We start from the raw sequence: 16528 nt of genomic DNA on the forward strand, positions 1-16528 counted from the left end.
TTTTTTATTGGTGACATTTTTACTGGGGCACTGCAGATCAATACTGGGGCACGTGCCCCAGTGAAATCTCTCTGGCAACGCCCGCTGCTGTGACCCCTGACCCCACCCACATTTAAATAGGACTTTCTCTTTAAAGGACTCTTTAAAGGAACTCTTTAAATAAATTTTTGTAACTCTAATTCAAAACCAAAGACATAGTAATATGTTTTTATAAACCTGAACGCCCGATCCCAACAACATATGTATACTGTATGTCTTTTTGTTGTTATTTTTGCGCAACAGGCAAAAAGAGGTGATGTTGCAACTCTCCAGTAATGGATTTCACTTCAGAGCAATTTTAAGCCATAAAAACAATCACAAGGTGGCAGAAGTTCATTTGGTAACAGCTTGGCAGGGATCATGTGAAGGAAAAAAAATCACACAACAGGAAGGAGGAAGTGAGAGAGCATGGAGGAGTGGAGTGTGAAGGTTAGCATTAAAGGTACATTTTAATGCATGCACACACACACACACACACACATGTGCACACATATAGTTCAGTCCCAAATATGAAAACTGTAAATAGTTCATGGTGTTATTGTTATTTTGATGTAAAACAACCCCTATTTTGTTTTGTTTATATTGGTATAATTTTTTAGACAATCGAGCTGTCACAAAAGCAAAACATAAGTTATGCCTTTTTTAGTCGGGAACTGATATTTTCCTGAAACTTACATACTACTGATCACTAAAGAACGGAAAACAGGTAAGAAACAAACCTTTTTTTCTGATGATAGAACACAATATTCTGGGTACCAAAGGGTTTCTCTTTTGAAAAATGGCTGGGATTGAATGATTTAAGCTATACACTGCCACAAAATGTATAAAATATAATATAATAATAAACAACATTTAAAAAAATCTAACACAAATAGATTGGAAACCCCCAGTTTGGTGTGATCCATATCAAGTGGTGGATGTCCTGACCGGATGAGCACAAAGAAATGGGATTTTTTTTCCCCTCATGTCACCCCCCCCCAGAGAATGCGCCAATGTGGCCCACTGCTAGAACCACCACTGAACATGAATAAGACATAAAAAGAGCAAATATTTTCATCTATTCATTTTCTTGACTATTTTCAGTGTTTGCTAGCAGGCGCCTTCTCCATCTTGTACTTCCTCAGCTGGTCCAGGAAGCCAGGGTTTGGGCAGGCGGTGGGCCGGGCTGCCTTGACGAAGGAGAAGGCGTTGTCAAAGGACTGGTCGTCACATGACATCAGGTATCCAATGATTGCCGCCGGAGCTCGAGAGATGCCAGTGTTACAGTGGACCAGGACCACGCCTTTCTAAGGGCGGCATTAAATTCATTATTAACACTGAATCCTTCAATAGAGCTATTTAGATACTGTACTAGAATATGCAGTGCTGCCCCGTGGAGAAACCACCAGACAGCAGATAAAAAGCGCCTATCAGAGATGTTGGTTGTGTTTAGTCAATAGTTAGCCTTATTGTTTGCTTGGTTCCCCATTAACGTCTCCATTACAACTTCAGCTCATCTGGCCTTCATACATCAATGCACACTTTTCCATTCAGTCATATAAGAGAATTGAATACAATTTTAACCTACCAACATTTTTTAAAATGTTAGAAAACTGGTTTTATTATTGATTATTATTGTTTAAGGTCTGTCACATGTGTCCAAACTTTACCGGTACTTTATAAAAATCTATACTGTATGTACTATAGACTCAATGTCAACTCATTTCAACTCCTTCTAAGGATGTCAACTAGACTATTTTGGAATAATAACAACAGACACAAAAGCAGATTGGATGTTGTGACACAATCACCATGACGACAGTGATAAGGATGGTCATTAGCAGCCAGATGGCCCGCTGAGTAACACGAGACACTTTTCAAAGCAGAAGCATCAATTTGATGACGGCTGGAGTTACCACAAAGTGTGCGCACATTTCATCATCAACACACGTCCTGTAATCAAAGCCGGCTGATAGCGGCCTAATGGGCGTGTGTGCACATGGGCTTGCGCGTGGTGTCATGTTCAGGTACGCTAAAACAGCCTGGGTGACCCTGAGATGGGATCTGCAGGCTGATGAAGGAAACATGATGCAAACTTCCATGCATTATTGAGGAGCTAAAGAGGAGATGCTGGGACATGTTGTCACATCTCAAGCTAAGACCTTTACATGCTCTCCCATAATCCTTTGCAAGTGGACCATTAGCTCAACAGATGATCTCCTTCATCCATTCATTGGGGGAACATATAAGTAGTTCATCAATTCGTGGTGTGTGTATAAACTTGTAATATTTATGAATAGGTTATTAATTGAATTAAAGGGGTGTCTATAGACAGCAGCCATGTAGTGCATTCCATTGTGCCTCAATTGCTTTGAACATATAAATGAAAAATGTAAGAACATGCGGCCCAATGACTGATTTATATTTTTTGTAAAAAAAAGATTCTTAAAAAGGCTATATTGTACATATTTAAAATTTGTGGAATCAAACTATGGAATGGATTGAGTAAGACCCTCAAACAATGCACAACGATGAGCCAATTCAAGAAACAATACAAGCAGTTGATGTTTGCTAAATACAAGGATGAAGAGTCTTGAACCAGTCATGATGTGCTATATATATCACTATATTGACACTTGCTATGGTACCCATGATGTCATTGTATGGTCATATCACCTCGTACTTCAGTACGTGATTAAAAAAAAAACCCAACTTAAACTATATTAGGAAAGCAGGAAGTGAACAAATGTAACAGTTACTGATTGTAAAAGTACCAGATGGAGGGGTAGGATTTAATAAGCTTTGCTTCTTCCTACTCCTTTTGGACATGTGGAACTGTGAACTGATTATGTGATGCATTCAATTGTAATCTGATGTATGTTCAAATGAAATAAAACCATTACCATTACCAAATCTTATTATGTGTTACTATTATTAGCTATTAGCATCATCAGTTCAATCTTCTCCCCTGATGCATTGTTGCTCTATTTTGGCTCCCTATGAGTTTCGGAATTGATGTTGTTTTAGCCCAGTTTGTTGATCAGATATGCTTTTGACATAATACAGAAACTTTCAGGTCCTCATTCACTTATATTTTAACAGTTCCAAAAGTCCACCCGAAAAGTCACGGTGAGGCCACATTTCAAAACTACGGTCATTTTTTAAAGTCATGTGATGTGTAATATGATGACATCCCAAAGTACCTCAGTTTTAGCTTGCTGAATGAAGTCACAACATTCCTGGAGGTGTGGCACCAGGTCCGTGTCAGGATGGTCCAGAATGCTAACTGTCTTGTAGATGAACAGGTCAGGGAAAACGTTCTCCACTCCAAAAGCCACGTTGAGGATGTGTGACACCTGAAGAGCAGTAGAATCAGGCACGGGTATGCGGTGGGGTCCACCTGGGTGAAAATGACAGAAGGAAGGAACCCGGAAGACTTACCTTGTGTTTCCTTAAGGTGCTGAAGTCATGTGCAGCATCCTGAGAACCTGCGCACACACAGTCCATGACTATCAGAACCCCAGACACAAAGAGTGACCCAGTTAAGTTTAAACATTTTTGCAAGGTCACAGGTTCAGGTTACTGACTTTTACAAATTTACAAACAGACTCACCCAGCAGCAAGTAGGGCTTGACCACGCCCACCTGGAGGTCCCACGAGGTGTCTGGGACGTATCCCAGCAGCTTCTCCGGGGGGACCGGGTCATCCACTACCGTCATCATAGACCCCTTCCAGGTCTCAATGATGCGGCGGCCACTCAGTGAAGTCACGCGAGTGCACTGCCTTTTCAGACGCGTCCGAGAAAAACTCTGGATTTCCTCGGCCAGGGACTGCATGACCAGATCAGACTAGGATGGACCAGACAGAAGCTTGTCCCAAGACGTAGTGCTGGAAGGAAACTGATGTAGGGAGACAACGTTAGTGAGCACTCCATCTGGCTGCAAAATGTGCAAATCTGAGATTTAGGTGTACCCCAAGGTTCTGTATAAAGTCCACAAAAAGTCACATCTGTATTCCCATTTTGTGTTGCTGCTCGAACTGCATTTTTTTTTTAATTTGCCCATCGTTCACAATCATTATGAACACATTATTTCTCATTTCTTTGCATTCTAGCACAAGAACACAAGTTAGTATGAGGTTGCTAACAACAGCCGCTAAAGCTAAAGAAAAAACTTGCTAACAGTCCATTTACGTAACTGACTTGTATATTAACCAAGCTACAGCGATATTATTGTTGTAGCAGCTAACATGAAAAACTATTTTTATCTGGAGGACTAACATAATGCCTTGCTAACCATTCGTTTCAGCGTCATTCACAGATGGAAGACTGGAAAACTTGCTTTCAATTTCGCTACAAATTTTGCCACAACAAGATGTTCGTTTGCCGTCAGCATTGTTTTACCTGGAGGACTGGAGTTGGCACACACAGCCATCCCAATGTTGCTGTATCTATGCTTGTTGTTGACGGATCTAGCAAAACTATGTGTATCAATGCACCCTAGGAAAGAAGTTCCGAAGTTCATCAAAATACAGCAAGATACTACAATTATTACATGTTAACATCAGTGTATGTGTTAGTGCATGTACATCAAATGATACAACATTGTTAAAGGGTTTTTACAGTAGTCAAAATAGATGTATCCCAATGATGTGCATTGTTAGTTAGCTCATATGAATGAACTTGTTTTCTCATGTTATAATGCACAGAAAAGGGAAAGAAATGTGTTCATGTTTCACACAAAGATTGTGAATGATGGTCAAAATTCCCCCAAAAAGTGCATTTCCCCTTTAAAGCCATCAGCAGGCCAAACCTTGTAATGTTCAGCAACAGAACCACAACTTGTACAAAACAAAAAACAAACCTGTTCATTTAGAACCAAGTCATACATAGCCTGATGTACCTGATGCTCGGTAGAGTTTATCCTGATCCGACACAGGATGACACCTGGCGAACAGTCCACTTTAAAGTCCAGAAACCAAGGTGGCAAGTTTAGTTCAGAATCCCCAAAAAGAGACGCATTTCTCCATGCATGTCTGTGTTTAACCTGGTCCAGGTTCTTTGCCTCTGATGCCGCCGTTACACATCGAGGACGAGAACCAGAACCGGCGCACGTTCAGGACTAGGTTGCTGAAGGCTTAAACTGTGAAGTAGACTGGAAGTGTAGACTGGAAGTGTAAGTGGTGTTGCGTTATATGACACCTGGCGCCACCTTTCCACTGACACAAGGGGGTGCGCTCAACTTGACGTGTTTGTTGTGTGCAACTGCAACACATTACACTGACAACTGATGGTTACAATACTTTACCTTATTTAGCGACATGAGATGGCAAACTATTACACAGCTCTCAGCTGTACAAGCAACAGTAACAGTGTTATAGCAATACACTCTGTCAATCAGAAGTGAACATTATTATCTTTGTAAAGGCAGGATTTTGGATATTGGATCACATTAGATGCTTTACTTAACGAAGAGAAGGAGTATGTACAGTACATGTATGTACACAGTATTTATACAGACAAATTAATGTCCGCACATACTGTATGAGGCATCCCTACTCTTAGGTGCCATTTCAGAATGGTAACTTTAAAAAAAGTTTTATTTTTAAGATTTTTTTCATATGATCTGAATGAGGGTTTATTAAACACCAAGAAAAAGATACTATGAAGTGTCTCACGCATTATTTCACTCCTGTGACCATACCGTTTCATCCTGAAGCCGTTTGACGGTAATGTAGCGTTTTTGTATCCTTGTTAAGAAATATTGCAGCAGTCCTCCTTCAAATCGTCGATGTATTTTTTTTTTAATTTTCCATAATCCCGCACTATAGCCGCATAACTTCTACATTCCTTCATTGTGTCCAAATGTCAGACCCTTTCTGCAATGGTTAGCATCGTCCACTGCCTTTTGGGCACAGGACGTTTCACGACATTGTAGGTTTTGTCAGGGAGAAAATTGTAAACATAGAAAGACTGCAAGCTTAAAAGCTAGCGAGTCGGCAGGGCAGCAAGAAGGAAACTGATTGACAATAGTTTGCAGCCAATCAGGACGCAGAACACAATGGTTGGTGCAGACAGACAAGACACTGGAGAGAGAGGAAGAGAGAGAGGGAGAGAGAGAGAAAGAGACACTCTTCCCACAACGTAATTCTTGTTGAGGGCCAGGCTCGGCCTGTAAACATTGTTCATATGCTGTAATAAAAAAGCACTAAAAAATTGCCCACCCGCCCACCTGATGTACAAAGATAAATTACATGAAGAAAGATCAACTATGCTATGAACTATGTTACTGTGCAAAATTGAAACAGCATGGACATTTAAGGCTGAAGTTATAGTCATTACTACTGGTGGGTATTTGGTGACCACAGAGGATCCAGTTAGTACAGGAACGTAACTTATTTGGACATTTTAAAGCATTAAAGACTTTCATTTCATTTCACCGCTTATCCTCACAAGGTTCGCAGGGGTGCTGGAGCCTATCCCAGCTGTTTTCGGGCGAGAGGCGGGGTACACCCTGGACTGGTCGCCAGCCAATCACAGGGCACATATAGACAAACAACCATTCACACTCACATTCATAACTATGGACAATTTGGAGTCACAAATTAACCTAGCATGTTTTTGGAATGTGGGAGGAAACCGGAGTACCCGGAGAAAACCCACGCATGCACGGGGAGAACATGCAAACTCCACACAGAGATGGCCGAGGGTGGAATTGAACACCGGTCTCCTAGCTGTAAGGCCTGTGCGCTAACGACTCGGCCGTTGCGAGGATAAGCGACAGAAAATTAATATTTCATTTTTAGTACTTGCATACTGGGCACATGACAAAAGTAAGATGAATTATTCTTAAATAATTCATCCTTTTTCTACATTGTTATGTGTTGAGGTAGAAGTGGACTGACAATTTGAAATGCGGTTGTTATAATGCCATTAAATACTTGTATGTCCACTAGAGGGCGCCGCGTTCTTTAGATGAACAAACGACATTAACTTGAAAATAAGGACATTTGGAGGAGGAGGATGCCTGACGAGGCTCCCTTGCATGCTCGTGTGTTACATTGTGTTAGCCCGTTACCTTCCTTCTTCTTGTTTTCACGTCAGCCATCTTTGAAGGACAAGGCCTCTCCTGCATCTTGTCCTAATCTTGCAGTTGCAGCTGTGGCTTTGTTTATATTGGAGAAGATTGTGGTAGTTTCCAAGACTGAGAGAGAGAAACTATTTGGCTTAAATTAGACCTTTTTAATGTCCTACAGTGCACTTGCACCCACACCTTGACCTGTCCTACAAATACATTTAATCAGAAAGAAGGCGGGGAGAACCTAAATGTGTCATGCTGATAAGACCCTTGTGACAAACATGAGGATCTCTGATGTCTCCTCGGCACATGCACCACACACAAACAAGTGAGGCAAAAGGAAGGAGGGAAGGAGGAGAAAGGATGGAGGGAAAGTGCTGACAGGCTCTTCTGTGTGTTGACACATGAGTCAGAAAACCCAGAGACCCTTGGTGTGTGTGTGTTGGCTTCAAGTCAACTTAAACACGAGAAGCTCCTGCCACATCTGACAACCATTACTGCCATTATCACACACACACACACACTTTGCAGCGTCATCCCACTTCGGAGGAGCAATAACCAAGCAGAGCAGTTAATGCACCAGAGGGTTCAAAGGTCGAGCACTCAGTCAGTAAAGCGGTGACATCACCACCGGCCACTCAGCTCCTTCACTCATATGGATGAGGGCTGCATGGCATGTTGGGAGGTGTAGTCTTCCTCGTGTATGTGCTGTATAATGAGGCTAGTATTAGTACTACCATGATGAGATGGATAGTTTTCACTTGTTTACTGTAAATATATTCTATATCCCTTAGTGCCCGCTCCTATTGGAATGTGCTCACAGAGTTTCTGCTTGGGGGGCCAAATCTCAAACACTCAAGGGATATGTCCAACTTTTTTAATTACCAGCAAGCCATATGGAGAAGTGGACCTTACCTGGACCTGGTCAGGTTGGTACCAGATTGGTGACTTCACACCTTTCACAAGCAAACCAGATACAAGAACATTAATTAGCCACAAGCTCACTGTATCAATCAATGCAGTGAGTATGAAAATGAAAAAAAGATACAGGTGTATCAAAATTAATCCATTGCACTAAAAAGTTGACAATGCTATTATAATATAATATAGCAATAATTATATACACATTTTTGCAGACGTGTCTGAAGTGTGGACGTCCTGATGGACCGGATCCTTCTGTGGTGGTGTTGAATGTGTGTGTGTATGTGTGTGGGGTGGGGTGGGGGGTGTGCTGGCTGGGGGAAGAGTTAACAGTCAGAACCAACATGGCCTCTCAGGTTTCTGATGACTGGAAGCGACCCATTTGATACTTGGATCAATACTTCTGTTAAGCATCCAGCATGCACTCGTTGACTTTGTCGAGTTATGATCCTTTGATTTTTCAGTATGCAGCCCACACTAGAAAATGTATACTTCATATTTTGTTCATATTCATTATTATTTCATTATTCATTCAAATTACTTTATTTTTAATATTTGATTATTCCTTATTAATTAATGTTTTTTTATATAATGTATGTATGTGTAGATCAGCCATAGAGCATGATGAGGTCACATGACGACCCAAGAGGGAGGAAGGAGGCAAGAAGAGGGGTAAAGAAAGGAGGTGTGGAAGAGGGTGATTAAGAGGAGATGTACGGGTGTAAAGAAGGGAGGAAGGGGGTGAGGAGGAGTGAGGAGATTAGTCCAGGAGGGAGGAGGAAGAGGAGGTGAAAAGTGTGAACAACTCGGCTCCTCCCGTTTCCTCTAGCCGCCCGCGGAGTCGCCCGCGAGTCAGAACGGCACCGAGCAGCGGGGCGATCGCTTGATAACTGCCCGCCCGAACTCAAAACTCGGCTTCAACTTCCTTTTGGAAACAACATGCTCTCCGCGGGACTGTGCGTGCCTCTGCTGGCCGCGGCGTGCTGTGCGCTGTGGCCGGCTGCGGTCCGGGCAGCGTCCTGCGAGCCGGTTCGGATCCCACTGTGCCGGTCCATGCCCTGGAACATGACCAAGATGCCGAACCACCTCCACCACAGCACGCAAGACAACGCCGTGCTGGCCATCGAGCAATTTGAAGGGCTGCTGGGTAAGTGCCTTAATTAGACTCCCAATTAAGATGACAATATCTGCTGCTTTAAACTTTATTTACACATCTAATCTAAGTGTACTTGCCAGGGCTCGATTTTGTGGCCAACAGAAGGTTTCGGAGATAAACGCAATCATTATAGGAGACAGCAGGACTTTTTTTTTAAGTAACATTCCTATGAATTTGAGCACTGTCTCTACCACATGACACTGCTTGGTTTATGTGTCAATCACCTGTGAGCATCTTTACTCTGGGAAGCTCCTCCCACTGTCCTCAAAAGAGGACATGGTGGTCGTCATGACGCATTGACATCATTGTTGATTGACATCTCAATAAATCATATCAGGTGCCAAACCCTGCCCACTAAAGTTACAGGACATTGATGCTAATTAAGTTTCTTCTGTTCCGATCTCCACACATCCTGGACTGGACTTTTGACCGAGTTCACCCAGCTGAGCCGAGCCTATTTATAGATCCTGAATCTGGTTCTCATACAGCACCAGGTGATGTGTTTGGACCACGTTAAATGGCTGTGGTCCTGTGGTGTCCCTGCTGGCCCGGTTCGGTCTTGTTTCAGCCTGAACAGGTATGAAATGAAAAGGATGTAGCTATGCGGGCCACGGATCATAAACTACATCATAATCCATGGCTGGGTTCTTGCTTTACTACCATGTCATGAAGCACATCTGGTCCTGTTCTGGCCCGGATTCTCACGCTCCTTTTTTTCATTTGTGTGATGAGCTCATGCGACCTTAAATTAAAGGCCTTGATTCTTCTTGTTCCCATTGAGACATGCATAACTGATTTGGTCTGATGGAAACCATAAAGATGTCAAAGAAAACATTAGTGATGATCTATTGATCCAAAATGGATGACATTCGAGCATCCGAGACCAATGCGTGATGTCTGGTTGGACCGTTTCAACACTGCATAAGTCACATGGTTCCTTCTTAGATACGCCGTCTCATCAACAAGCTGGTTTAGTTTTAAGGGCTATGGGATTTAGGCGTTGGTTTTAATGGTTTGGGGTTGAGTTTAGGAATTGGCGGTAGGAGTTCAGGGTTCGAGATTTTGCTTTGGTTTAGGCGTTAAAGGATTTAAAGGAATTACAGTTTAGGCATTTAGGCATGTGTTGGATTTCAGGGTAGGGGGTTTTACAGTTTGGGGTTCAGGGGATGAGTTCAGGAATCAGGATTAAGGTTTAGGGGCGCTGTGTCAATGATACTTGAGGTCTTGTGGTCTACAGTATGTGATCCGTAATCCAGTTTTAATCCAAAGGTTGCCTCCTTGTGTCCCGGCAGGGCCGACTGCTTCATTTTGGGTGATTCTTTCCAAAGACTTCAAGCACGTCACTACTGATAGTCACTATCAAGCTCCTTTTGTGTTCGAGATTAGCTGAACTGCTAACATGCACGTTCACGACATTCCTTAACCTTATTTTTAACTTTGTCTTCATTGTATTACATGTTCAACTACACCTCGATGGGCAAACATGGTACCCTGTATTTCAGGTTCCACTGTGTTGGTCCTTGCATAGTTCCACACAATTTTCGATCAACATACAGATTGTGTTTGTTTGGACTGGTTCCAGATAAACAAGTACCAGGTTCTACTTGCTTTGGACTGAAAGGTACCCTTACCTTGTCAATTGCACTTTTCACATCTTAAGGTCACCTCCGAGGAGGTTGAAAGACGGCGGTCGGAAACCCACATGGCAAAGCGAAATCGCAGACAAGCCCGGTCTGAGGAAACAATGCGTGGAACTCGGTCGCCCATGCCAGACCGGACTGACCTCGCTCCAAGCTTTAACCAGAAAAATGCTAATGAATGGCTGTGAGTCCAACAAGGGGGAAGGAGTTCCAGGTCACAAGTTCAGAGAGTTCTGGTGTGTGTTGGCAGCCAAACCTCAGTCTGCAGGAGTGTCGATTTGAACCAGGACGGACCTGCTAGTCCTGCTACGAGTCCTGTGTCTGGTCAGACATTAAATAAGGAAAACAATGAAGAGGTTACCTGCTGAAAAGTCCGTTCAGATGAAACTAAACAACATGGTTTACCTCTGTGTTGTCACTTAAGGCTTTATTATTCTCTAGTCGAACAGCACCTATGTTAGCCATGTTGGCTCACTCCTCTGCCTCCAAACTCTATGGTAGAGCTTGACGTGCACCTAAAAAATAAATCAAATCTCATGTTAACAGGGACGTAATTGGTCACCTTTCTAGTACATCATTCCGGGTATGTAGCCTTTCCTGTTATTCCTTCATGCAAAATCACAATTTGAGAGTACACAATTTATGAGTACTTATTTAATACTTCCTCACCCCATTACAAGGATTTGAGAGCAACATGCGCTTCACAGTAAAAGTGACTGATTCACTGCTACTACAAAGGATGCTAAAGTCAATGAAAGTTGAGGAAACCACTGCCCATAGTGTTTTGGCAGACAATTGCCGGCTCAGCTCCAGCTGAAGGGCTGGGCAAGTGTGGATGAAGGAAACAGCAGTGGCTGGGATGGAGGAAGCGGGATTCCAGCCAGGAACTGTACGACCCACTATCCACAACACATCCCACATAACAAGAATGGCTAGTTGAACATCATTAACTCCACAAAAATAAAGATCTTTATTTTGTCTCATGTAAAATGTGACAAAAAAATCTCTCCATATTTAACCAATCCTCTTGAGTAGAAATAGCAGGAATCTTGTAGCGCCCGGGACCAGATCCAGTTCAGTGATGTATTCCCGGGTGGGAAATCCCGGGGGCAAAGGATGTGGGATTCAAAAAATGGAACTGGATGACATTGCTATACCTCCTCAGCGCAAGACCTACGGTCAATAATATTTGCTATGACTTTGCCTTTGTGTCGTCTTGTTTGTTGAGCCTTCAGATGCCCTTTTGGAAAAGGACGAAAAAAGACGGATCTGCTGACAAGTTTGTTGGTATATGCAGGCAATGAATAGGGGCAGTTGTCCACTACCATGTGGACAACTGACATGGAGAAGCAAGTCATGGCTTTGACTCTTCCCATTTTTTGTGGAGTTGTATCCAAAAACGCTGAAAATGGTCCTATCGTGCAATGTTAAAGAATCCTTTAGAAAAATGCCTGGATCCCGACAATGGTCTGGATCACCCCCAAAATGTAATCCCTTCTGCCATATCCAATTTCTGACAATTCCTGAGAATTTCATCGAAATCTATTCACATTTCAATTTATTTTGAACACAAGCAAAAACATAACCTCCGCACTGCGCTTGGCGACGATAAATATGAAAATCTTAACCTGGAGCATCCCAATGTGTTTATGTTCTTTCTGGGACCGACCCGCATATTGTCTCCACTCAGGTACCGGCTGCAGTCCGGACTTGCTCTTCTTCCTGTGTGCCATGTACGCTCCCATTTGCACCATCGACTTCCAGCACGAGCCCATCAAGCCGTGCAAGGCAGTGTGCGAGCGCGCCAAGCAGGGCTGCGAGCCCGTCATGAAGCGCTACAACCACAGCTGGCCCGACAGCCTGGCTTGCAGCGAGTTGCCGCTGTATGACCGCGGCGTCTGCATCTCACCCGAGGCCATCGTCAAGGCTGAGGGACCAGGTAACCTTTGCCTACTCCATGAAACAGCTCCTTAACCAGCGTCAGTGAAGCACCCAGAGGGAACTCACCACATGAGACAAAATAATGGCCAATCATTGACATGCCCACTGTTGACATTCCAATAACGAGTTTTTTTTTTTAATGACTCCCGCACTCACCAGTGTCCTTGTGTTTCTGTAGATCCATACTACCAGGACCCAGCCAGGTGTAACCCAGGTGAGGTTAACCTTTGAACTATGCTCTGTTCAGAAATAATGCCATGAATTCCTGAACATGTTTACCTGCTCCTGCTTTGATTCTTTTGACAGAATCCAGTCCAGACTTTCCAATGGACTCCAACAACCTTCACTGCAGAGGACCCGGTAAACCGATGAGGGGGGATTCAGGGGGAAGGGGGGGTCTCCCAAGGGATGGAATCATGTACTGATCCTGTATCCTGTGTGGGTCTGTGTGTGTGTGTGTGTGTGTGTAGATCGCTGCAGATGTAAGACAGTCAAAATGGGTTTGAAAACCTACTTGAAGAACAACTACAACTATGGTGAGTTTGACATATGTCATATGGACAAACGTATTGAAGAAGATGTCCCTGAATCTTGGTTCTTCATCTTAGCATGATATTTTGGCCAATTGAGAGAAGACCATTTTCCACTCCCAGTGCACAAAGCAAGGTACATAAAGGCATGTTTGGAGGTGTTTGGTGTAGAAGAAATCAAAGAGGTCCAGCATTAGTCACTTCTGACCTCACAAATGTAGACACTTCAAAATCTTGGTAGATAGTCTTCAAACATAACTGGAAGCTACACAGGCTGCAAAGGCTCTACATTTTCCTCACTTCCTGTAGCCATCCCAATACTTTTGACCAAAATCATATATTTACAGTATATAACCCTTAATCACAAAGGAGTCTCATTGGCTTTAAAGCTGGCAACAATCGATGACATCTTTGCCTCCGTCCAGGCAAGGAAAAGCTCAAAAGCCCATTAAGGGTAAAAAGTAACCTGAGTTAAGATTCTTCACTCTTAACTTCCTGTTGTTGTCCCAATACTTTTGTCCAGCAAGTGTAAGTCACGTGACCCATGCCAAGGCGTCTACATGGCGTCTGCGGTGGCGTGCTGCTTCATTTCCAACCCAAAGCGTTAAATTGAGAGAGCACGTAGGCTTATCCGGACGATTCCGGAGCCCAGGAGGATTTGGAAAGTGGACGTCTGCACGTCATTAAAGTCTTTGACCACACATTATGTTGGAGGAAGATTCCACATTTGTTTTTCCAGCCATTTTCATCCGTTGGGAGTCAACAGTGGAAGGTTACAGGCGGATTCATGTACTTTTCCAGTCCAATACATTTGGCAGTGGGGGTCTGGATGATTCCCAGTCAAGTTGTGTGTGTTCCTCAGTGATCCGGGCCAGGGTGAGGGAGGTGAGGAATCGCGGCATGGAGCCCACGGCAGTGGTGGAGGTGAAGGAGGTTCTCAAGTCTTCCCTGGTCAACATTCCTAGGGAGACGCTGACTCTGTACTACTCGTCCTCCTGCCTGTGCCCCCCTGTAACAGCCGGGGAGGAGTACCTCATCATGGGCTATGAAAATGAGGAGACGTCCAGGTAAACGGTAGTGGGGGCGTATCTTAACACCATGACCAGAAGCTGATGGGGGGGTTGCATTGCAGGTTGCTCCTGATTGACGGCTCCATCGCTCAGAAATGGAAGGACAAGATGGGCAGGAAGGTCAAGGTAAGACATGTTGACACCTTCTTATTTTAACTCTGCAAAACTAAATTATGTTGACTTCTGCTGCCTGTGTAAAACACATGTGGCAAGACATGCTGTTTGGCAAAACATGATAAATAAATTTGGATATCCTTACTGCTCAGACCAGAGTGGGGTGAGATGATTGACATGTTTTGGATGTTGGATATAACGTACACAATATGTAGATGGAGCGAAGTTTCTGAAGCTTGTCAAGTTTGCGTGTTTTGTTTTTTGTTCTACAAGAATCATGATGTTCTTGTACTTGAAGATTGTTAGGTCTGCACAGAGGTTTCAGCACACCATCTTTCGTATTTATGGCACTGTCAATAAACAAGTTATACATCACAAATTGATTCCGTGCTATTCCTCCTGATTTGTGTGTGCAGAGGTGGGATCAGATTCTGCAAGGAAAAGCCAGAGCAGCTCATCGCCGAAGTCGCCACTGAGATGGGATTGTGTGTGTGTGTGTGTGTGTGTGTGTGTGTGTGTAGATATTGCACTATGACAAGCTGTAGTAGCTGAATGTAGTTCATCTCTTCATGTCAAACATTTATCTTTGCACAAACATCATTTAGTGTGCGCTGAGCGTGTGTGTTGTCAGTAAATGTGCATGGGTGTGTTTGTGTGTATGTGTGTGTGTGTGTGTGTGTGAGTTGAGTTGAGAGTGGACGGAGCTTCTAACCTGAATGCGTCATCCATGCTGACTTTGCAGTTCTCCCGCCATTAAGGGAGGTTTTGTCACTTTTCACAGCGTTCGCAGTCATCAGTGAGCTGACCTGATCCAAAAACAGACAAACAGTCTGATTACACACGGCATAAGTCCACATGATCACAAGTGTAAATAGCATTAATTACAGTTAACATGTTTTCATTGGTTAAACCAGGGGTCTCCAAACTTTCTCCACCAACAGACACAAACAGAAAAACTAAAGAATGAACGGTCCACTTTGATACATTTTATACACCAATCCAATGTAGAGCAATATTTCTTAAGCAACAGTATCTGAACAAAACATCTATCCAAGCAAATTTGTTTGAGATATATCATTAACAATGAATGAATGTTATTTTTACAATATGACAAGGGCCATGAAAAAAAAAGGCCTGCAGCTTTGGACACCCCGGGGTTAAACAAAGTAAAACTGCTGATGCTGCTCATGACTTGGACAACACAGTAATTATCTTTACCAGATGATGACATAATTTAAATGTGGAGGGTGGTGGGGGGGGGGGCGCATATACATAAAAATGGAAGATACATAATAAAAAAGCTTTTTATAATGAATTGGTCTTCCTCTTTTTTTTTACCTTCCGTTTATGTCATCCATAAAAAAAGGATGGTGTAAGTCGTACTTTATGTACAGTGGGACCTCGGGTTTCATACAGCTCAGTTTTGGATGAAAATGTCAAATATGTCTTGAGTTTCTGTACAGCAGGGCCCAAATAAAGCATCAATGTATTGGTGACTCAGTCACTGTGAAGAATGTATCGGGCTTCTGTAAAAGATGGAACACTATAGACCAGGGGTGGGCAAACTATGGCTTGGGGGCAACATCCGGCCTGCCAAGTGTATAGTTACATGGTTAACTTAACATGGTATAGTGAGAGTATCCTATTCTAAACTAGGGTTTTTAATCAAATTTTTATCACTTTTATCATGCTATTATATTGTTATTTATGTGATTTATGGGGTGGCACGGTGGGCGAGTGGTTAGCGCACAGACCTCACAGCTAGGAGACACGAGTTCAATTCCACCGTCGGCCATCTCTGTGTAGAGTTTGCATGTTCTCCCCGTGCATGCGTGGGTTTTCTCCGGGTACTCCGGTTTCCTCCCACATTCCAAAAACATGCTAGGTTAATTGGTGACTCCAAATTGTCCATAGTTATGAATGTGAGTGTGAATGGTTGTTTGTCTATATGTGCCCTGTGATTGGCTGGCGACCAGTCCAGGGTGTACCCCGCCTCTCGCCCGAAGACAGCTGGAATAGGCTCCAGCACCCCCCACGACCCTTGTGAGGAAAAGTGGTAGAA

The 16528-nt window shown here is 43.3% G+C and overlaps 2 protein-coding genes and 1 long non-coding RNA gene across 3 annotated transcripts; 1 reads left to right on the plus strand and 2 right to left on the minus strand.

The window, feature by feature from the left end:
• Positions 1–877: 877 nt before the first annotated feature.
• On the minus strand, positions 878–3917 carry dusp19a (dual specificity phosphatase 19a). Its single transcript, XM_078795089.1, has 4 exons — positions 3632–3917; positions 3460–3506; positions 3222–3374; positions 878–1325 (listed from the first exon to the last, which is right to left on the minus strand). The coding sequence occupies exons 1-4, from the start codon at positions 3852–3854 to the stop codon at positions 1119–1121; spliced, it is 630 nt and encodes a 209-aa protein (XP_078651215.1). The 5' UTR covers positions 3855–3917; the 3' UTR covers positions 878–1118.
• A 2078-nt stretch (positions 3918–5995) lies between these two features.
• LOC144901515 (uncharacterized) lies at positions 5996–11133 on the minus strand. The gene is made up of 4 exons (XR_013629550.1): positions 11068–11133; positions 10803–10965; positions 8010–8050; positions 5996–6102 (listed from the first exon to the last, which is right to left on the minus strand). It is a non-coding gene; the product is annotated as an uncharacterized LOC144901515 (long non-coding RNA).
• frzb (frizzled related protein) lies at positions 8754–15761 on the plus strand. Its single transcript, XM_058081386.2, has 8 exons — positions 8754–9162; positions 12502–12750; positions 12931–12966; positions 13059–13112; positions 13223–13288; positions 14145–14349; positions 14415–14478; positions 14883–15761. Exons 1-8 carry the CDS (start codon positions 8955–8957, stop codon positions 14940–14942), a joined length of 942 nt encoding a protein of 313 aa, XP_057937369.1. The 5' UTR covers positions 8754–8954; the 3' UTR covers positions 14943–15761.
• The last annotated feature ends 767 nt before the right edge of the window (positions 15762–16528 follow it).

The sequence above is a fragment of the Doryrhamphus excisus genome, linkage group LG12, assembly GCF_037039965.1.
Source record: "Doryrhamphus excisus strain RoL-2023G ecotype Guam linkage group LG12, RoL_Dexc_Guam_v1.1, whole genome shotgun sequence".
Classification (NCBI taxonomy): Eukaryota; Metazoa; Chordata; class Actinopteri; order Syngnathiformes; family Syngnathidae; genus Doryrhamphus; species Doryrhamphus excisus.

Excerpts from the sequence above, each read along its gene's own strand:
- frzb (XM_058081386.2), top strand. The coding sequence starts at position 8,955 with ATGCTCTCCGCGGGACTGTGCGTGCCTCTGCTGGCCGCGGCGTGCTGT. Across the intron at positions 12,751-12,930 it reads CGTCAAGGCTGAGGGACCAG|ATCCATACTACCAGGACCCA; the intron begins GTAACCTTTGCC and ends GTGTTTCTGTAG. Across the intron at positions 14,350-14,414 it reads GAAAATGAGGAGACGTCCAG|GTTGCTCCTGATTGACGGCT; the intron begins GTAAACGGTAGT and ends GTTGCATTGCAG.
- dusp19a (XM_078795089.1), bottom strand. The coding sequence starts at position 3,854 with ATGCAGTCCCTGGCCGAGGAAATCCAGAGTTTTTCTCGGACGCGTCTG. Across the intron at positions 3,375-3,459 it reads GCACCTTAAGGAAACACAAG|GTGTCACACATCCTCAACGT; the intron begins GTAAGTCTTCCG and ends ACTGCTCTTCAG. Across the intron at positions 1,326-3,221 it reads TTCAGCAAGCTAAAACTGAG|AAAGGCGTGGTCCTGGTCCA; the intron begins GTACTTTGGGAT and ends TGCCGCCCTTAG.